The sequence below is a fragment of the Bos indicus genome, chromosome X (genome assembly GCF_029378745.1).
Source record: "Bos indicus isolate NIAB-ARS_2022 breed Sahiwal x Tharparkar chromosome X, NIAB-ARS_B.indTharparkar_mat_pri_1.0, whole genome shotgun sequence".
Classification (NCBI taxonomy): domain Eukaryota; kingdom Metazoa; phylum Chordata; class Mammalia; order Artiodactyla; family Bovidae; genus Bos; species Bos indicus.
The window spans coordinates 104,460,502-104,483,175 of NC_091789.1; the positions used below are offsets into that span (position 1 = coordinate 104,460,502).

The 22,674-nt window shown below is 41.3% G+C and overlaps 1 protein-coding gene across 10 annotated transcripts in view; it reads left to right on the forward strand.

The window, feature by feature from the left end:
- ARHGEF9 (Cdc42 guanine nucleotide exchange factor 9) overlaps nucleotides 1-22,674 on the forward strand; it is a 420,722-nt gene that overhangs the window by 365,431 nt on the left and 32,617 nt on the right. For all 10 annotated transcript variants that reach the window (XM_070783846.1, XM_070783849.1, XM_070783851.1 and 7 more), the window contains one exon: nucleotides 7,406-7,537. In XM_070783846.1, the coding sequence (XP_070639947.1) occupies nucleotides 7,406-7,537 (132 nt within the window). The remainder of the gene's footprint in view (nucleotides 1-7,405; nucleotides 7,538-22,674) is intronic.

A 22,674-nucleotide genomic window follows, 5' to 3' on the forward strand; every position in this document is an offset into this window, starting at 1 on the left:
GCACCCAAGAATTACAATTTCTTGGAAATTTCTATTTCTAATTTCTCTGATGCTGATATTTGGTTAAGCTGTCACTTTGCTACCCTTCACATGCATTAGATCCACTTGAAGGGAAGGGAGAAGGAGCGTATCCCTGACAGCTTCTTTTTATCTTTTTTATTTTTTTCTGGAGATTTTTACCAGGATCCCAAATTTGCAGCTCGTATGTAGGAACTTGATTGTGTGTAGTTGTGATTACTTGTTCATAACACCCCTCCCCTCAACAGCCTGGTTGTACAACACTCAAGAGCATGTTCTAGTTTACCATTGGAGTTCCGAATCCAAAGAATTTAGAGGAAACACAAAAGCCCAATGTGATGGAGGCAGCAAAAACATCTACTTAAAAGCTAAAGTGACTGGATGAAGCATGCTCCTGGGACCATTAGATAAAATGTGGAGCTGAATGTATTTGTTAATTCCATGCCCTCCTGCCAGCAGGAAGAATCAAAAATAAACTATGAGCAGGATAGCATTTCCCTTGTCCTTCTCTCCCTTGATGTTCTCAGGGCACAGCCCCACACAAGATAATTAGCCTGTAATTAGAATGAGGTGCTAGAAACTGAGATATCAAGATGAATGAGATGTGGCCTTGGCTATCCAGTGAGGGTGAATATGTCCTAGGAAGAGCAAAATCATGGAAGAATAGAAGAAAACAGAAGGCATGTAGGGGAAGAGGAGGTAAGAAGTGATTGCACTCGAGGGGTCAAGGCAAAGAACTATGTGGTGCAAGTGGGGCAGAGGGGCAAAGAAGAGAGCTCTAAACTCTAAGGTCTCTCTCCCTTACATGAACTGATTTGATGCTCTCAAGCAGCCATGTAAAGTGGGTTAAACAGAAACTTTTGTATTAGCCACATTGTTTAAATGAAGAAGCAGATTGATGGTAATTAAGCTACCTCCTAAGGAAGTGAGTTGGTGGCAGCACTGGCCCCAGAACCTCATACTTGACATTCCCACCGTAGAAATCTTCCAAGGCAGCTGGTTGTTCCATTATGGGATCATTATTTTGCTGTGGTTTGATGGTTTAAAGCATGACAATTAGAGGGACTCTGTCCTATATTCTTCCACTGTGGCCATATTACTTCTAATTTCTCTGACATTGGTTTAGGAGTAAATAACAGTACCTCCCTTATTCATCAGAGGGCAGACAGAATGGAAACCACAATCACAGAAAACTAACCAAACTGATCACAGGGATAACAACCTTGTCTGATTCAGTGAAATTATGAGCCATGCTGTATAGGGCCACCCAAGATGGACAGGATATGGTGGAGAGTTCTGACAAAATGTGGTCTTCTGGAGAAGGGAATGGCAAACCACTTCAGTATTCTTGCCTTGAGGACCCAATGTCAGCTCAGTTCAGCTGCTCAGTCATGTCCGACTCTTTGCAACCCCATGAATCACAGCATGCCAGGTCTCCCTGTCCATCACCAACTCCTGGAGTTTACTCAAACTCATGTCCCTCAAGTTGGTGATGCCATCCAGCCATCTCATCCTCTGTCGTCCCCTTCTCCTCCTGCCTTCAATCCCTCTGAGCATAAGGGTCTTTTCCAATGAGTCAACTCTTCGCATGAGGTAGCCAAAGTATTGGAGTTTCAGCTTCAGCATAAGTCCTTCCAATGAATACCCAGGACTGATCTCCTTTAGGATGGACTGGTTGGATCTCCTTGCAGCCCAAGGGACTCTCAAGAGTCTTCTCCAACACCACAGTTCAAAAGCATCAATTCTTTGGTGCTCAGCTTTCTTCACAGTCCAACTCTCACATCTATACATGACCACTGGAAAAACCATAGCCTTGACTAGACGGACCTTTGTTGGCAAAGTAATATCTCTGCTTTTCAATATGCTATCTAGGTTGGTTATAACTTTCCTTCCAAGGAGTAAGTGTGTTTCAATTTCATGGCTGTAATCATCATCTGCAGTGATTTTTGAGCCCCCCAAAATAAAGTCTGACACTGTTTCCACTGTTTCCCCATAACCCCATGAGCAGTATGAAAAGGCAAAAAGATATGACACTGAAAGATGAACTTGTCGGGTCATAGTTGCCCAATATGCTACTGGAGAAGAGTGGAGAAATAGCTCCAGAAAGAATGAAGAGACAGAGCCAAAGCGAAAACAATGCCCACTTGTGTTTGTGACTGGTGATGGAAATAAAGTCCAATGCTGTAAAGAATAGTATTGCATGGGAACCTGGAATGTTAGGTCCATGAATCAAGGTAAATGGGAACTGGTCAAATAAGAGATGGCGAGAGTGAACATCGGCATGTTAGGAATCAGTGAACTAAAATGGATTGGAATGGGTGATTTTAATTTTGATGACCATTATATGTACCACTATGGGCAGGAATCCCTTAGAAGAAATGGAGTAGCCCTCAGAGTCAACAAAAGAGTCCAAAATTCTGTACTTGGGTGCAATCTGAAAAATGACAGAATGATCTCTGTTCGTTTCCAAGGCAAACCATTCAATATCCCAGTAATCCAAGTCTATGCCCCAACCACTAATGCTGAAGAAGCTGAAGTTGAGTAGTTCTATGATGACCTACAAGGTCTTCTGGAACTAACACCAAAAAAGGATGTCCTTTTCATCATAGGGGACTGGAATGCAAAAGTAGAAAGTCAAGAGATACCCGGAGTAACAGGCAAGTTTGTCCTTAGAGTACAAAATGAAGCAGGGCAAAGGCTAATAGACTTTTGCCAAGAGAATGCATTGGTCTTAGCAAACACCCTCTTCCTACAACACAAGAGAAGACTCTACACATGGGCATGACCAAATGGTCAATACCAAAATCAGATTGATTATACTCTTTGCAGCCAAAGATGGAGAAGCTCTATACAGTCAGCAAAGACAATACTTGGAGCTGACTGTGGCTCAGATCATGAACTCCTTGTTGCCAAATTCAGATTTAAATTGAAGAAAGTGGGGAAAACCACTAGACCATTCAGGTATAACTTAAATCAAACCCCTTACAATTATACAGTGGAAGTGACAAGTAGATTTAAGGGATAACATCTGATAGAGTGCCTGAAAAACTATGGACAGAAGTTCATGACATTGTACAGCAGGCAGTGATCAACACCATCCCCAAGTAAAAGAAATGCAAAAAGTCAAAATGGTTGTCTGAAGAGGCCTTACAAATAGCTGAGAAAAGAAGAGAAGTGAAAGGAAATGGAAAAAAGGAAAAATATTCCCATCTAAATGCAAAGTTTGAAAGAATAACAAGGAGAGATAAGAAAGACTTCCTCAGTGATCAATGCAAAATAGAGGAAAACAATAGAATGGGAAAGACTAGAGATCTCTTCAAGAAAATTAGAGATACCAAGGGAACATTTCATGCAAAGATGGGCTCGATAAAGGACAGAAATGGTATGGACCTAATGGAAACAGAAGATATTAAGAAGAGGTGGCAAGAATACACCGAAGAACTATCCAAAAAAGATCTTAACGACCCATGTTACCATCATGATGTGATCACTCACCTAGAGCCAGACATACAGGAGTCCAAAGTCAAGTGGGCCTTAAGAAGCATCACTATGAACAAAGCTAGTGGAGGTGATGGAATTCCAGCTGAGCTATTGCAAGTCCTAAAAGATGATGCTGTTAAATTACTGCACTCAACATGCCAGCAAATTTGGAAAACTCAGCAGTGGCCACAGGTCAGTTTTCATTCCAATCCCAAAAAAAGGCAATGCCAAAGAATGTTCAAACTGCCACACAATTGCCCTCATCTCACACATTAGCAAAGTAATGCTCAAAATTCTCCAAGACAGGCTTCAATAATACATGAACTGAGAACTTCGAGATGTTTAAGCTGGATTTAGAAAAGGCAGAGGAACCAGAGATCAAATTGCCAAATCCATAGGATCATAAAAGAAACAAGAGAGTTCCAGAAAAACAATTATTTCTGCTTTATTGACTACTCCAAAGCCTTTGACTGTGGATCACAACAAAATGTGGAACATTGTTAAAGTGATGGGAATATCAGACCACCTTACCTATCTCCTGGGAAATCTGTATGCAAGTCAAGATGCAACAGTTAGAACTGGACATGGAACAATAGACTGGTTCCAAATTGGCAAAGGAGTATGGCAAGGATATATATTGTCACCCTGCTTATTTAACTTATATGCAGAGTTCATCATGAGAAATGCTGGGCTGGATGAAGCACAAGCTGGAATCAAGATTCCTGACAGAAATATCAATAACTTCAGATATGCAGATGACACCACTCTTATGGCAGAAAGTGAAGAGGAACTAAAGAGCCTCTTGATGAAAGTGAAAGAGGAGAGTCAAAAAGTTGGCTTAAAACTCAGCATTCAGAAAACTAAGATCGTGGCATCTGGTCCCATCACTTCATGGCAAATAGATGGGGAAAAAATGAAAACAGTGACAAACTTTATTTTGGGGGGCTCCAAAATCAGTTCAGATGGTAACTGCAGCCGTGAAAGTAAAAGACGCTTGCTCCTTGGAAGAAAAGTTATGACCAACCTAGACAGCATATTAAAAAGCAGAGACATTACCTTGCCAACAAAGGTCCACCTAGTCAAAGCTATGGTTTTTCCACTAGTCAAGTATGGATGTGAGAATAGGACCATGAAGAAAGCTGAGTGCCAAAAAAAACTGATGCTTTTGTATTGTGTTGTTGAAAACTCTTGAGAGTCCCTTGGACTGCAAGGAAATCAAACCAGTCAATCCTAAAGGAAATCAGACCTGAATATTCATTGGAAGGACTGATGCTGAAGCTGAAGTTCCAATACTTTGGCCACTTGATGTGAAGAACTGTCTCATTGGTAAAGACCCTGATGATTGAAGGCAGGAGGAGAAGGGGACAGCAGTAGAATGACATCACCGACTTGATGGACTTGAGTTTGAGTAAACTCCGGTATTTGGTGATGGACAGGGAAGCCTGGCATGCTGTAGTCCATGGGATTGCAAAGAGTCAAACATGACTGAGTGACTGAACTGAACTAAACAGTACATCCCTTATTGGGTTATGAGTATAAATAGGAGCATGTGGCACAAGATTCGGGGCACACAGTAATATTCAAGATAATAGCTATCATTATGTGGAAAGTACACTTAGAAAAGTACACTTTTCTAAGCACTTTGTATGTTATATAATTCTTGCAACAGCCAGATGAGGTTGGTCATATTATCATCATTTTAAATGAGGAAACTGAGGAACAGAGAACATAAGAGAGTTACCTGACAACAGTCAGCTTGGTGAGCACAGAGGTGTATTTATTCAAGTTTCCTTCTTGGTAGAAAGACACCAAGTGGCACTCATGGCAAGTACTTAGAATACAATTGATAGAATTGGGGTACTCCTCACTGGTAGAGTGGGTGGACCAGATGGCAATGAGCAGTACCCTTGGTCTGATCATCTTCAGCTTAGCAAATTGTGCCTTTAAAAGTCATCCTGCACATCTTTGTATAGCATTGGCCCCCTTTATACCTTTCTTTCACTTCATACATGTTTAAAATGGATTTTAATACATGTTCCTGGCCTGCCTCAAGTTGGGGCATGGATGAGTGGTACCACTTTCAGCTTCCCACCCCGCCAACACTAAAACCTTGCATGGCCCCCACACTCAAGGATTTTTTTCCTAATCCTGGGCCTCCAGAAGTTCTGGGTTAGTATGTGGGCCCGCCAAGGAGGAATGTTTATCAAAATTCCAAGGAGCTCCTAGGCTGTGGTCTGGAGTCACATTAGTATCACTGAGATTTCTTTTTGAGGTTGTATTATTAGAAAATATTTCCACAGAGCTCCTGTTTTTCTTCCTATCTCTTAGACTGAAAAAAAAGTGGTATGCTCAAGAATAACATTTCTAGCTACCCCTCTTTTTGTGCCACTGCTTTGCCCAGGTTGTTTGCCTCTGATTGTTTCCAGGAAAATGCAGGACCCTCCATGTCTAACTTTGACTTGAAACTTTTTGGTGCAAGGCTGAGATCTTAGCATTAGAGTGTCAGGGCTAGCATTGGAGAAGGAAATGGCAACCCACTCCAGTATTCTTGCCTGGAGAATCCCAGGGATGGGGGAGCCTGGTGGGCTGCCGCCTATGGGGTCGCACAGAGTGGGACACGACTGAAGTGACTTAGCAGCAGTAGCAGCAGCAGCTAGGAGCTTAGAGATCATCCTCACATACCTCATTTAACAGCTAGAAAAACTGACACCCAGAGAGAGAAAGGGACTGACCCTTCAGTGCCTTTTTGGCCTAGAGACAATATAATGTATTGGCAAAAATGAGCACACTTTCTGGAGTTGCAGACTTAGGTTTGGATTATGAATCTTTGGCTAATTAGCTGGGTGACCATGGCTGATCACTTGACCTCTTTGTCCTTCAGAATATACAGATGATAGCAAGACTATCTACCTCCCAGGGCTATTGTGATGCACAAAAGACAGAGTGAAAGTATGTAGCATGATGTCTGACCCCTGTAGGTGCTCAGTAAGCATTAACTCTCCTGAATCATGGAGCCACTGCTCTTTGTCCCCATAGTTTGCCTTGCATTCCACAAGTTCTGAGCATACCTGTAGTAGACTCCTCTGCTGAGGTGTAAACTCCTTAAGAACAGGGCCAGATATGGCTTGGCATCTGACATACACCCCTACATATCAAGTTCCCACAAATAAAAGGCCCTTGGAAACTGTGGAATAGAATTAGCTAAGAGTTAAGTGTCTTGATGGGGCTTTTGGTGTGTGTCTGATTCTACATAGCCAGAAAGATAAGCAAGTTATTCAGGCTTTCTGGATATCAGACCAAGGTAGCATGTGGTGATAAAATTTCCTATTTAATCAGTATATTTTAATGAACTGAGAAAAGAAGGAAACACAATTTTAAGAGGGTGAATGGATTCCCTTTCTCTCCCTCAAAAATCATCTCCTCTTTATCCCTCCTTGTCTTGTTTTACTTGTCTAGGAACCAAAGCGACTTTTTACACCTGCTCAGGCTTTACTCTTCAGGTACAAGAAAGAGACTTAAAGTCTAGAACTGGGATGAAAGATTAAGATGGAAAGAGAGATTCATAGAAAAAAAAAAAAGAGAGAGGGAGAATATGAGAGAGAGAGAGAGAGAGACATCTCAAGGCAGCTGGTGGCTCTGTGGCCAGAGAGCAACTGGTAAAGAAGGACTGTAGCAGTCCTGGGTAGTGGGGCTCATTTGACTTCAGAGTAAACAAGACTATGGGTCTTTATAACTCATGGAGCCTTTCAGGGACTCCCAGGGATCCCTCCCTCCATTCCTTCTTCCTTACTAGTCCCTTTCTGTCCTGCTTATTTCCCAGCTTATAGTCAACTCTAGGTGCCTCCAGGCAGATGAAGATGCCATGCTTCCTGCCTGGCTGCCTCTCATTATCATATGTTCTTTCCAGGGCGAGGACATCCTAGACAGGAGCTCGGAGCTGATCTACACTGGGGAGATGGCCTGGATCTACCAGCCCTATGGCCGCAACCAGCAGCGAGTCTTCTTCCTGTTTGACCACCAGATGGTCCTCTGCAAGAAGGTAACCATACCCCTTTCTTCCCTGAGGGAGATGGTCACCTAAGGAGCACCAGACCCTTCCTCACTGTTATCCCTTGCTCCAAATGAGGTGGGCAACCCTGCCAGGCAAGAACAAGACAGGAAATTGGCAGCAATTCCATGTCATCAGTGGTATGCCTTGACATCACAGGCAGTGCTGTCTTATTGGCTGTGAAACTCTGAAATTCGTAAATTTTGTGTTGGCATATTTTTTACACTTTTCCCTCCTGCTCTTCATGGTGATCTTTCTCACTCTCTTCCACCCAGAGCTGATAGACTACACTGCTGATCTGTACCAGTTCCTAAAAATATTGTAATATTTCTATCCTAGTTTGTGAACAGTGGCTTCCCTGAGTACCTCCTCCCATTTATTCTCTAATAGCTTTGCCCATCTGGCCCTTACTGCCCTAGGAAACAACACAGGACATCCTAACTTACCCTTACAGGTAGGTACCTTTGTAATAGGAAGTTTCTCTGTTCCCCTACCCAATTCCTCTATAAGGTGAGTCACATCCCTATAACTCTCAACTGAGCTCTCCTTTACATTCCCTTCTCTTTAATTCATTTGAGAAAATGTCTTACTCTTATGATTAACTCAGTATGAGTGTTTGTTTCTTAGTATCTTCTCCTTGGCAGGTAGGAGGGTGGCATATGTTTTCAGCCTGATTCCTCCAAATTGGATACTGTTTCCTCTACCTCCTCCCTTAGGATAGGGAGTTCAGATAACTTTTGGCTCCAAGGACTGCTGGAAAGAATTTGGGACCAGGGAAAGTAAAAGAGGAGGGCAAAACCAAAGAATGCTTAGAGTGACTAAATTCACCATCCTACCCTTGGCTCTTTCTCCATAATTCACTCCCTTTGTTCTCTTCCTCACCCATAGAAAATACCTTTGCAAGGGAATACTAAGTCATGAAACATTAGGTTAAACACTGATGTTTTCTAACCTGGAGAAGGAAATGGCAGCCCACTTCAATATTCTTGCCTGGAGAATTCTATGGACAGAGGAGCCTGGTGGGCTACAGTCCATGGAGTCACAAAGAGCTGGATACGACTGAGTGACTTTCTTTTTTTTCAACCTGGAACAAGAACCACACATTTGTTTTTAAGCCACTGTTCTCTGTGTATGCCACATCTTGTATTAAATCTTTGTTCATTTTCCTTTGATGGTACATTAAGAGAACAAATTGAGTTTCAAGTGAAACCTCCTCAGTGTTTGGGGATAAGCTTTTAAGTGCCAGCTCTGGAACTGATAGCTGGCTAGTTAATAGAGATAGTTACTGCCTTGGTCTTGACCTGGCCCTGGAAGAGATAATTTTTAGGAATCTGGAACTTGGCTAAGCACCCAGCCCTCTTATTATTTACCCCCAACTCTTCCTTAGACCTACATCAAATCAGGAGGCAGATTTTTGAGCATTAATTTAGGTAGCCAAGGAAATTCTCAGCATATCAGCCATGTTACCCATAGGCATCTGCCCATTCTTCCCATTGAGGCATTTTTACACTCAGAACAACCAGTCAGAGAGAGACACAGAAAAACAATTAAGAAGCTGGTTTATTTTAGAGTTGTGCACAACTCAGACCCTGTTAATCTGGGTACCTGTCTGCCAAGGCTGAGATTACTTTAAGTAAAATGTGAAACTCAGCTCTGGAAAGATGTAGATATAAGAAACTAAGAGACAGTGCCAGGACCCAGGACACAAAATAGTGAGGCAAAGGCCAGGAATAAAGGGAAGAAACAAGATGGACAGTGGGATTAATTTATGAGCAAGGGGCAGAAGAAGAATAAAATTGAATGAGAGTCAGCTCCAGGCCAGTTAGTATGAGCCAGTGATTAAGGAGAAACCAGAAGTCAAAGCAGGGTTGGGGGTTCAAGCAAGCCAACCTGGCAGGATGGGGGTAGCAGGCAACGAGGATCACAAAAACAAGAGAAACCTTGAAGCTAGCATAGCTTTATTCCAATGAGAGGCTTCTTTTTCTAATAAGAACTGTGGACTCGCATTCCAGAACAAAGCTAACTCAGACTCTTGAGTATAAAGGGCACTAACTACATACCTGGGCCTTCTTGACTCTGGTTCCTCAGAGCATGAGCAACTACAGTTTGATTTTTCAAAGGCTATTAAAGCTATATATGATGCTTGTGTTGAGGCTATGGTTGAGGATTTCTATTTGATACCTAAAATAGACCTTTCTATTCAGCAAATAGGGAGTAAACTTTTGAGAAATGACCATGAAGTCAAAATAAGGTATAGAAAGAGACAAGGTCCTTTGTCTGCTGAGTGGTTGAGAGACTTCTTGTCACTGCTATAAAAGACTTTCCTTATGAGGTAGAGCTGGAAGAAATGGACAGAGCCTTTTGAAGGTGAAGATTCCTTTGGCAAAGGAAATATACAAAGGAAAAGAAGAAGGGCCAGGACTAGAACTGGGTGAGTAAGGCACTCACCTTAGGCACAGATTTAAAAACAATGCCCCAGAACACAGTAATCTTTTTACAAGGAAGAAAGGGGACAAGAAAGCTAAGTAATCAAATGTCACTACACTAAGCTTTCTGATGAGTTCATATTTTAAAAGGAAGAGGAAACATGGGGCCCTAGCAAGTGGATAGATAATAGGTAACATTTTATATGTGGTAGGATGTTTAATAGGAGTGACAAAGATTAGTTTCATGAATCCTAGAATGGGTAAAAGTTAGTTATTAAAGATTCTAAGATAATATCAATGATTTTAAAAGATCCGTTCATAGAAAGAAGAAAAAAAATGATATTCTGTCAGCTCCCTGCTAAGGATAACTAATTTACTATTAACAGAGGAACATAAAACTTCTCTGTCAATGGAAAAAGAGCATAAACCTGTTGAGGGGAAATTTAAACCTAAAGTATCTGTAGTTATAGGAAAACACTTCAGTGTTCTGAATTTCATGCTGTAATTATTGATCCCCTGCTCTGTGCCAGCCAGCTCTGCCTTCTTCGGGCTTGTGATCTAAAATAATTTAAAAATATATACATCATTGGGCACTGAAATAATTCTCAGATGTCCTCAGCAGAATTGCTGTAGATAAATGCAACAGAATCATGTGTTCCAGGAGATCTATCAAAACACTATCAATTCAGTACAGTCTCTCAGTCGTGTCTGACTCTTTGCAACCCCATGACTTGCAGCACGCCAGGCCTCCCTGTCCATCACCAACTCCCGGAGTTCACCCAAACTCATGTCCATCGAGTCGGTGATGCCATCCAGCCATTTCATCCTCTGTCATCCTCTTCTCCTCCTGCCCCCAATCCCTCCCTGTATCAGAGTCTTTTCCAATGAGTCAACTCTTCGCATGAGGTGGCCAAAGTACTGGAGTTTCAGCTTTAGCATCAGTCCTTCCAATGAACACCCAGGACTGATCTCCTTTAGAATGGACTGGTTGGATCTCCTTGCAGTCCAAGGGACTCTCAAGAGTCTTCTCCAACACCACAGTTCAAAAGCATCAATTCTTCGGTGCTCAGCTTTCTTCACAGTCCAACTCTCACATCCATACATGACCACCTGAAAAACCATAGCCTTGATTAGACGGACCTTTATTGGCAAAGTAATGTCTCTGCTTTTGAATATGCTATCTAGGTTGGTCATAACTTTCCTTCCAAGGAGTAAGCATCTTTTAATTTCATGACTGCAATCACCATCTGCAGTGATTTTGGAGCCCCTAAAAAATAAAGTCTGACACTGTTTCCATTGTTTTCCCATCTATTTCCCATGAAGTGATGAGACCAGATGCCATGATCTTCGTTTTCTGAAAGTTGAGCTTTAAGCCAACTTTTCACTCTCCTCTTTCACTTTCATCAAGAGGCTTTTTAGTTCCTCTTCACTTTCCGCCATAAGGGTGGTGTCATCTGCATGTCTGAGGTTATTGATATTTCTACTGGCAATCTTGATTCCAGCATGTGCTTCTTCTAGCCCATGTTTCTCATGGTGTACTCTGCATATAAGTTAAATAAGCAGGGTGACAATATAGAGCCTTGACATACTCCTTTTCCTATTTGGAACCAGTCTGTTGTTCCATGTCTAGTTCTAACTGTTGCTTCCTGACCTGCATATAGGTTTCTCACAAGGCAGGTCAGATAGTCTGGTATTCCCATCTCTTTCAGAAGTTTCCACAGTTTATTGTGGAAGGCTTTGGCATAGTCAATAAAGCAGAAATAGATGTTTTTCTGGAACTCTCTTCCTTTTTCGATGATCCAGTGGATGTTGGCCATTTGATCTCTGGTTCCTCTGCCTTTTCTAAAACCAGCTTGAACATCTGGAAGTTCACGGTTCATGTTGTACCACTTTTCAAAATTTAAAAGATTCTATAAAATATAGATTGACAATGATGGACTAACATTCACTGTGTACCTCTATGATTCTGTTCTAAGACCTTTATTTTCATTAACTCAATTTAATCATCACAACAAACATATGAGGTAAGTACTATTATTTTTCCCATTTTAAATATATATAAAGTGAGGTACAGAGAAGTTATATGGTTATGAAGTTGCCTAAAAATTGACAGAAGGTAATGGAACAAAACCCTGAATATATTGTTCAATAAAGTTCTTGGTGAAAATGAAAAATGTATCTTTTATTTTTGCTTAAAAAAACAAAGGAACTTGTTGACCAACCCAATATAATTTGCCCAAGGTGATATCATAGCTATTGAGTGATGGAGCCAGGAATTGAATCTAGGAAAGCTAGCTCCAGACTTTTCATTAGTAACCTCTATGTCATTATTCCCATTGAGCTTGTCAGAATTCTATAATAGATTATCAAACAGAGGTGAACATTTAAATGGAGGTACAGTGACAGGGACTCACCATTGGTTTCCTAACAGCAGATCATGTCACATAAAATCCAGTTTCTGTCTTGCCATTAACTAGAGTAGTTGATGAGCAGGTTGCACTAGATAGAAAATATCATGATTTTAGCCTGGTGCTTCAGACTTTCTAAGGTTTCCTTGGAGATAGAAGGAATGTGGAGTGGTAGAAAAAGCATAAAATTTATGGTCAGATTTTGGGCTCCTTAGTTCCAGCACTCCCTAACTACATGATTTCAAACAAATGACTTTTCACTTCCTCCACTTTTATTTCATTGTCTGTAAAATGGAGATAACAGCTATTCTACAGGATTGTGAAGATTAAATGAAATCAGTGCATATAAAATGCCTGATAGAGGGCCTTACACCTAGTAGGTACTTGTTAGTCTTCTCCCAACCCAATAAAGAAATAATCAGCCCTGTAAGATAGTGAGGCCTCCATCACTAGCATGCATGCTCAGTCCTCTGTTGATGAGATTCTCCAGGCAAGAATACTGGAGTGGGTTGCCATTTCCTCCTCCAAGGGATCTTCCCAACCCAGGGATCAAACCTCCATTTCCTACATTGCAAGTGAATTCTTTACCCACTGAGCCATCAGGGAAGCCCCTCCATCACTAGATGTACCACCAAGTGAGCTAGATGTTTTTCTGCCAGAGATAGTATAAGAGAGATTGAAAGACCTGACTCCTGAGATAATTTGGCCCAGTTATTATTAATAAGTTCTCATCCAGCTCTCAAGATTCTGTTCATTCCCAAAAAGTTAAGCTAAAATTTCCCTAACTGGAAGCTGGGATTGTGTACACCACTTATAACAGCTTGAAAAACGTGTAGCTTGTTTCAGAGTGTGCATATATGTGTGTGAATATATATATGAAGATGCTTTCTAAGGGTCATTATACTCGGTGGAAAATGACACCAGTGGCTTCTAACTATGTGATCCCTTCCTTAACTTTTGCTGCTTCCCTCTTTGTCACTTTTGTTTTGAAAAATTTAGATAAGCCTTTTTTTGTTTTCTTGTCCATTATGATATCACTTAAGTTTCTGCTCCTCTGCATCTTGTTGTTGTTGTTCAGTCATTAAATCGTGTCTGACTCTATGTGACCTCATGGACTGCAGCATGCCAGGCTTCTCTGTCCTTCAGTATCTCCCTGAGTTTGCTCAAACTAATGTCCATTGAATAGGTGACGCTATCCAATCATCTCATCCTCTCTTGGCCTCTTTTCCTCCTGCTATCAATCTTTCCCAGTATCAGGGTCCTTTCCAATGAATAAGCTCTTCTCATCAGGTGGCCAAAGTATTGGAGCCTCAGCTTCAGCATCAAATAGCATCAGTCCTTCCAATGAATATTCAGGGTTGATTTCCCTCAGGATTGACTGATTTGATCTCCTTGTAGTCCAAGGGACTCTCAAGAGTCTTCTCCAGCACCACAGATTGAAAGAATCAATTCTTCAGTGCTCAGTCTTCTTTATGGTCCAAATCTCACATCCATACATGACTACTGGAAAACCATAGCTTTGACTATACTTTGTTGGCAAAGTGATATCTCTGCTTTTTAAAATGCTGTCTAGGTTTGTCATAGCTTTTTTTCCAAGGAGCAAGCATCTTTTAATTTCCTGGTTGCAATCACTGTCTGCAATGATTTTGGAACCCAAGAAAATAAACTGTGTCACTGCTCCCAATTTTTCCCCATCTATTTGCCATGAAGTGATGGTACTGAATGCCATGATATTACTTTTTTGAGTGTTGAGTTTTAAGCCAGCTTTTTCACTCTCCTCCTTCACCCTCATTAAGAGGCTATTTAGTTCCTCTGCACTTTCTGCCATTAGAGTGGTATTATCTGCATATCTGAGGCTGTTGATATTTCTCCTGCCAATCTTGATTCCAGCTTGTGATTCATCCAGCTTGGCATTTCTCATGATATACCCTGCATCTAAATTAAATAAACAGGGTGACAGTATACAACCTAGACATACTCCTTTGCCAATTTTGAACCAGTCCATTGTTCCATGTCCTGTTCTAAAAGTTGCTTCTTGACCTGTATACAGCCTTCTCAGGAGACAGGTAAGGTGGTCTGGCATTCCCATCTCTTTAAGAATTGTCCGCAGTTTGTTGTCGTCCACACAAAGACTTTAGCATAGTTAATGAAGCAGAAATAGATATTTTTCTGAAATTCCTTTGCTTTCTCTGTGATCCAATGAATGTTGGTAATTTGGCGTCTGGTTCCTCTGCCTTTTCTAGACCTTGCTTGTACATCTGGAATTTCTCAGTTCATGTACTGCTGAAGCCTAGCTCGAAGGATTTTGAGTTGCTAGCTTATGAAATGAGCACTACTGTACAGTAGTTTGAACATTCTTTGGCATTGCTCTTCTTTGAGATTGGAATGAAAACTGACCTTTTCTAGTCCTTTGGCCACTGCTGAGTTTTCCAAATTTGCTGACATATTGAGTGTAGCTTGTTAACAGCATCATCTTTTAGGATTTGAAATAATTCAGCTGGAATTCTATCACCTCCACTGGCTTTGTTTGCAGTAATACTTCCTAAGGCCCACTTGACTTCACACTCCAGGATGTCTGGCTCTAGAAAAGTGACTACATATTTGTGTTTATCCGAGTCATTAAGACCTTTTTTGTATAGTTCTTCTGTCTATTCTTGCCATCTCTTCTTAATCTCTTCTGCTTTTGTTAGGTCCTTACCAATTCTGCCCTTTACCATGCCCATCCTTGCATGAAATGTTCCCCTGATATCTCCATTTTTTTTGAAGCGATTTCTAGTCTTTCCCATTCTATTCCTTTCTTCTGTTTCTTTGCATTGTTTGCTTAAGAAGTCTTTCTTCTCTCTCCTTGTTATTCTTTGGATCTCTTCATTCAGTTTGGTATATCTTTACCTTTCTCCTTTGCCTTTTGTTTCTCTCCTTTTCTCTTTTTTTTTTAATTTTTTTAATTTAATAATTTTAAAACATGTGTTCCCCTAAAGCCTCCTCAGACAACCACTTTGGTTTCTTGAATTTCTTTTTCTTTGGGATGGTTTTGGTCACTGCCTCCTATACATAGTTACAAACCTCTGTCCATAGTTCTTCAGGGACTCTGTCTACCAGATCTAATCTCTTGAACCTATTTGTCACCTACATGGTATAATCATAAGGGATTTGATAGCCTGTGGTTTTCCCTACTTTCTTCTATTTAAGCCTGAATTTTGCAATAAGGAGCTCATGATCTGAGTCAGCTCCAGGTCTTGTTTTTTGCTGACTGCATACAGCTTCTCCATCATTGGTTTTCAATGTTGACCATCTGGTGATGTCCATGTGTAGAGTTGTCTCTTGTGTTGTTGGAAGAGGGTGTTTGCTATGACTGGTGTGTTCCCTTGACAAAACTCTGTTAGCTTTTGCCCTGCTTCATTTTGTACTCCAAGGCCAAACTTGCCTGTTACTCCAGGTATCTCTTGACTTCCTACTTTTGCATTCTAGTCCTCTATGATGAAAAGGACATCTTTTTTGGATGTTGATTCTAGAAGGTCTTGTAGGTCCTCACAGAACTGTTCAACTTCAGCTTCTTTGGCATTAGTGGTTGGAGCATAGACTTGGCTTACTGTGATATTGAATGGTTTGCCTTGGAGACAAACCGAGATCATTCTGTTGTTTTTGAGATTGTACCCAAGTGCTAGGATTTCCTGATAGCTCAGTTGGTAAAGAATCTGCCTGCAATGCAGGAGGCCCCAGTTTGATTCCCGGGTTGGGAAGATCCCCTGGAGAAGGGAAAGGTTACCCACTCCAGTATTCTGGCCTAGAGAATTCCATGGACTGTATGGTCCATGGGGTTGCAAAAAGTCAGACATGACTGAGCACCTTTCACTTTCATTTCACCCAAGTACTGCATCTTGAAGTCTTTTGTTGACTGTGTGGGCTAATCCATTTCTTCTCAGGAATTTTTGCCCACAGTAGTACATATAATTGTTATCTGAATTTAATTTTGTTTAATAATTTTTTTGTTATTTTCCTCCTGAGATGATTATATTGGAAATGATTTAGTTGCTTCCGGAAATTTTACCCTTTTTTGTTTCTTCCCTTTCATATTTTACTGAGGAAGAGAGAACCCCTTTTCCCTCTCCTCAGTCAATCATCCACCAATATTGTTACAACTCTGCTGTTGCCACAAACAGCCTTTTCCCTATCTTTCATCAATTGTGCCAGTCTGGACATGCTCTGTTGTCCCCTGCATCATAACTGCTTAGTTTTTTGTTGCTTTCATCATATTCTGGGAGAATTGGAACTAAATTGAATGTAGGGATGCTGGAGAGATAATTTCTTCTGTTCATGGAACTTTCTGCCTTTGGACCATTTTTTCATGAACTAAAGGGCCAGACTTGGAGGTTGAGGCATTTGGAACAACTCAAAAATGCATCAGAGATGGAATAGAGTAGAAAAAAAGATTTCTACTTTAAAACCAGTGGATTTAAAACAAGAACACTTGAGTCCAAGACTCTACTATCTCTTACTAATTTGCTTAACCTTGCATCAGTTCTTTAAGTCTTTATTCTTATCAATGTCAAGTCAACCTGATGATAGAATTCACTTCAGGAGGATTTGAGGAGAATCACTTGAAGGAATGGGATGCAGTGAGCTATAATGTTAAGGTCATGGGTTCTAGAGCCAGACAAGAGACCACCAGTTTACTTTTTCCCATCAGCTATGTAATCTTGGACACCTCCTGGGTGCCTTTTATTATCCCCTCATTTGCAAAATGGGAATCATCAAGCTGAACTGAATAGTATCTACATGCGAGGAAGTGTTGCATGTTGTTGTACCTCATGCAAGTTCATGTACATGTACAAGTGTGTTGTATCTCAGTGTTAAATGAGGTAATACAGTTATAGGGCCTGGCACACAGTAAATATTCAGTGATCATTCATTCAGGACGTTTTTATTCAGAGGCAGTATCAGTTCAGTTCAGTTCAGTCACTCAGTCGTGTCCAACTCTTTGAGACCCCATGGACTGCAGCACGCCAGGCCTCCCTGTCCATCACCAACTCCCAGAGTTTACTCAAACTCATGTACATTGAGTTGGTAATGTCATCTAACCATCTCATCCTCTGTCATCCCCTTCTTCTCCTGCCTTCAATCTTTCCCAGCATCAGGGTCTTTTCAAATGAGTCAGTTCTTCACATCAGATGGCCAAAGTATTGGAGTTTCAGCTTCAACATCAGTCCTTCCAGTGAACACTCAGGACTGATTTCCTTTAGAATGGACTGGTCTTTGCAGTCCAAGGGACTCTCAAGAGTCTTCTCCAACACCACAGTTCAAAAGCATCAATTCTTCAGCGCTCAGCTTTCTTTATAGTCCAACTCTCACATCCACACATGACTACTGGAAAAACCATAACCTTGACTAGATGGACCTTTGTTGGCAAAGTAATGTCTCTTCTTTTTAATATGCTCTCTAGTTTGGTCATAACTTTCCTGCCAAGTAGTACGCATCTTTTAACTTCATGGCTGTATACACAGTGGTTAAAACAAGAACAGATTTTTAGAGCCAGATATCTTAGACTCAAATCCCAGCTATGCCATAAATGGTAGCTTTTATTCCTGGGCAAGTTTCTTAACTGCTCTATGTCCGCAGTTTCTCATAAAATGGGATTATAACAGTACCTAACTTGCAAGATAGGATGATTTAAGTTAATAAATGCAAAGTGTAGTTGCCAAGGGATGAACACATAAAGGTAACATCATACACACACACATATACACAATGTGATATTATTAAATATTTGAAAAAGAAAGAAACCCTGCTGTGCCCAACAACATGGTTGAACCTGGAAGATATTATTCTATGTAAAATAAGGCAGAGAAAGACAGATACTATATTATCTCATTTATATATGGAATTTAAAACAGTCCAACTCATAGAGGTAGAGAGTAGAATGGTGGTTGCCGGGGCTCATTTGGGTGGAGAAAATGGGGAGATGTTGGTCAAAGGGTAAAAACTTTCAGTTATGTAGGATAAATGAGTTTTGGATAGCTAATGTATTATACATATGGTGACTATAGTTAGCAACACTGTATTGTATAATTGAAATTTGCTAAGAAAATAGATCTGAAGTATTTTCTCATCTCAAAAAAAGACAACTATGTGAGATGATGGATATGTTAATTAACTTGATTGTGATGATCATTACATAATGCATACATATATAAAAACATCAAGTTGTATACCTTAAATATATATAAGTTTTGTTATTTATACCTCAATAAAGCTGGGGGGAAAGTATTTAGAGTAGTGTCTGCTGCATAATGTCTGTTGTTTAAGTGTTCACTGTTGTCGTTGTTGTCGTTATGGCTGATTTATGTCAATGTTTGGCAAAAACCACTACAATATTGTAAAGCAATTAGCCTCCAATTAAAATAAATTAATTAAAAAAAGAATGTATTCTAGATGCTGCAATGTTATAATGATAAAGACAAATCCAGTCATAGCACCATGTGCCTTCCCCAGGATCTGAAGAGAAAGGCAGGGTTGTTAGGCTAGAGGTGAGTAGCCAGGGCCCCCTCAAAAGAGGTAGGGAGAACCTTGCTGACAAGCAAGTGAGGCAAACTTCAATCCTGAACAGTTACATTCCCCAGACTGCAGCATCTGCCATTTGTACAAAATGTACTATAGTATTTCAGTAAACCCCATGAATACCCAGTAAGGCCAAGTTCAAACAGCTCCCAGCTGTTTCAATCACGTAATGTCAGGGATGGGGATAAGCTCCTTGCTGGAGACATGGCTAGAGCCAGGGCCAGAGTGCTTGGCTGCAGGTGCCAGGACCATCCTAGAGAAGCACTAGCTCCCTTAATCTCCTCCAACTTGGATGAGTAGAAAGGAAAAGGAGGAAGGTGGCCATCCTGTTAGAAACAACCCCATTTAGACAGAGAAATTGTGAAGACCCAAATAGCATCTGTGAAAGTGAAAGTGAAAGCTCAGTCCTGTCCGACTCGTTGCAACCCCATGGACTGTAACCTACCAGGCTCCTCCATCCATCGGATTTTCTGGGCAAGAATACTGGAGTGGGTTGACATTTCCTTCTCCAGGAGATCTTCTCCACCCAGGGATTGAACTCCGGTCTCCCACACTGTAGACAGACGCTTTACTGTCTGAGCCACCAGGGAAGTCTAAATAGCATCTGTGCTGCTGCTGCTGCTAAGTCGCTTCAGTCTGTGCGACCCCATAGACGGCAGCCCACCAGGTTCCCCCATCCCTGGGATTCTCCAGGCAAGAACACTGGAGTGGGTTGCCATTTCCTTCTCCAATGCATGAAAGTGGAAAGTGAAAGTGAAGTTGCTCGGTCGTGTCCGACTCTTAGTGACCCCATGGACTATACAGCCCACCAGGCTCCTCCATCCATGGGATTTTCCAGACAAGAGTACTGGAGTGGTGTGCCACTGCCTTCTCCGAAATAGCATCTGTAGGGAGCACCTATTCACCATGTGCCTTTGAAAGCACTCAGATCACCATTAACAATTTGCATGTGGGCATCCCAGTCCCAGCAATCCCACAGGCAACTAGGGCCCAGGAGAGCTTTGTCCTCTTGCTGTGTGTGGAAGCTGAGCAGAAAAAATGTTTGAGCCTTTATCAGCTTTCCTTCCCTGGATAACTCCTAAATAAGGCAAAACCAAGGAAAGCTCAGTACGGGGCACAACCTGAATGGACAGACAAAATTAGCAATAAAACATATAAAACAGAACTAATGCAAATTCACTAGGGTGGTAATTGAATGCTGGTTGTCTTCATAGTCTTTATAGTTGTCTTCATAAGTGTCTTCATAGTCTTCATAGTCAGTGCTAGTGTTCAGAAAAGGAAAACTGTAGTGATGTGATCTAGAGGGTGCAGTCATGGAAGGCTTCTTTGAGGAGGAAGAATGTGTGAATTTGGTCTTAAAGTCTGAAAGGACTGGAATAGAAGGCTTCTTTGGGTCAGGGAGGGGATAGTAGTGTGAGCCCAGGTATAGATCTGTGATTTTGGTGAGTAAGTAGCAAACAGTATTTGCCACCCACCACTAATACCACCCCTGCCCTGAAAGGGTTTCTGGAATTTCCAGGGACAGTGGGGTAGCTATGTACATTTTAAAACATTCAGAGTTGCTTTGACTTTGATTTCTTTTCTATCACAATATTTAACTTACTTTGAAAGTTCAAATGAACTAAAGGAGGCAATGGGTTTTTTACATTTATCAAAAGGAGTTTTTAAGATCTATGAAACACTGGTCTGAAAGCAAGAAAGCTCAGCACCATGTTTATCAGGTAAGGCTAGCCTCATGACCTGGATACTGCATGTTTAGATTTGAGATTTACAACAATTTTACAAGGTAAATATGACTCTCCTAGTTTTATAGTTGAGGGAATTGAGCCTTAGCAAGGTTAATTCATTTGCCCAGTACCACACAGCTAGGAGATTAAGCAGCTAAAATTCAAACTCAGAACTTTAAACTCTAACTGATGTTCTTTCCACCATTCTGTGCTGCTTAGTGGCCTTAGCTACCCTTTCTGGTCGGTTTTCTGAACAGTGGGTCATTCTTAATCATTCCTAGCACATCCCTTCACTTAGCTTTATGACTAATCTGATGTCTGAAAGCTCACTTTCAACCCTCTGGGGAGCCAGAAAGACCAGGAAAAGGGAGAATTTTAATGACACATCCCTCTAGTCCTATTCCCCTGCCACAAAGACAGAATTCTCTGTCATTCATTATTATCCTCAAATACCTAGAGAAACAATAGGAGGTTCAGTTGATGCTTTTAATTTAGCTCTAAGATCATGTGCATCCTTTCCATTTTTGAAAACTATTAAAGATTTTGAAGGCTAATAATGTTTATGACACACCAATTCAGAGGGAAAGGAAGCAGCAGGCTGAAGTTAGGAATAGAGGGAGGGTTGACTCTGCCTATATTCTAGCCAGGTGGGCACCCACCTATTAGCTGTGTGGTCCAGGTCTATGTGCATGTGTATTATGTTTTGTAAGGTAGGTTTCATGCCTTTACAGAATCAAAGTAGACTACATGGATACATTCTCCTCAGCTTGTCCTGCTTTTGTAGTTAGTTTGACAGGGCCAACTTTTTATGCATATTGTTTCACAAAGTGTTCCTAGGTATTATAGAAGTTAGTTCATGAGTGTGCATGTATGCTTAGTCGCTCAGTCATGTCCGACTCTTTATAACCCTTTGGACTGTAGCCCACCAGGCTCCTCTCTCCATGGGATTTTCCAGTCAAGAATACTGGAGTGGATTGCCATTTCCTACTCAGGGAATCTTCCTGACCCAGGGAATCTTCCTGACCCAGGGATTGAACCCACATCTCCTGTGTCTCCTGTGTTGCAGACAGATGGATTCTTAACCTGCTGAACCATCAAGGAGCCACCCCATTATTTTGGCAGGACCAAACTTGTCCAATTTGAGCATGGTAAAAGGAATCCAAACTCTGAAACAGACTTGTAACTACATTGTCCCACTCTGTATAGCAGACCTATCTTTCTTGTAAACTTGATATCAGGATTACCCAATGGATTAGAACCAATCTCTGTGCAAAAACTTAGAGATTGATTATAAATAAAATGATTTATATGATTACAAGATGATTTATGTGCATAATCATTATGGAAAGAAAAGAACACCATGATGTATTTGGCAACCTAGGGTTTTGAGATGGACAGAGCTACGCTGAGAATCCTTAAAGACAGTTTTCCACACCCTACAGAAAAGCTCTGTTTACCATGCAGTGTGAAGACTTAGGATTGGGAATCTGAATATATGTGTGCTAAGTCCCTTCAGTCGCGTCCAACTCTCTGAGACCCTATGAACTATGGCCCATCAGGCTCCTCTATCCATGGGATTCTCCAGGCAAGTATACTGGAGTGGGTTGCCATACCCTCCTCCAGGGGATATTTCTGACCCAAGGATCAAACCCATGTCTCTTAGGTCTCCTACATTGGCTGGCAGGTTCTTTACCACAGCGCCACCTAGGAAGACCGGGGAATATGACATCAGTTCAGTTCAGTCGCTCAGTCCTGTCTATCTCTTTGCGACCCCATGGGCTGGAGCACACAAGGCTTCCCTGTCCATCTCAAAATCCCTGTCCGTCACCAACTCCAAGAGTTTGCTCAAACTCATGTCCATTAAGTCGGTGACACCATCCAACCATCTCATCCTCTGCCATCCCTTTCTCCTCCCGCCTTCAATCATTCCAAGCATCAGGGTCTTTTCCAATGAGTCAGCTCTTTGCATCAGGTGGCCAAAGTATTGGAGTTGCAGCTTCAGCATCAGTCCT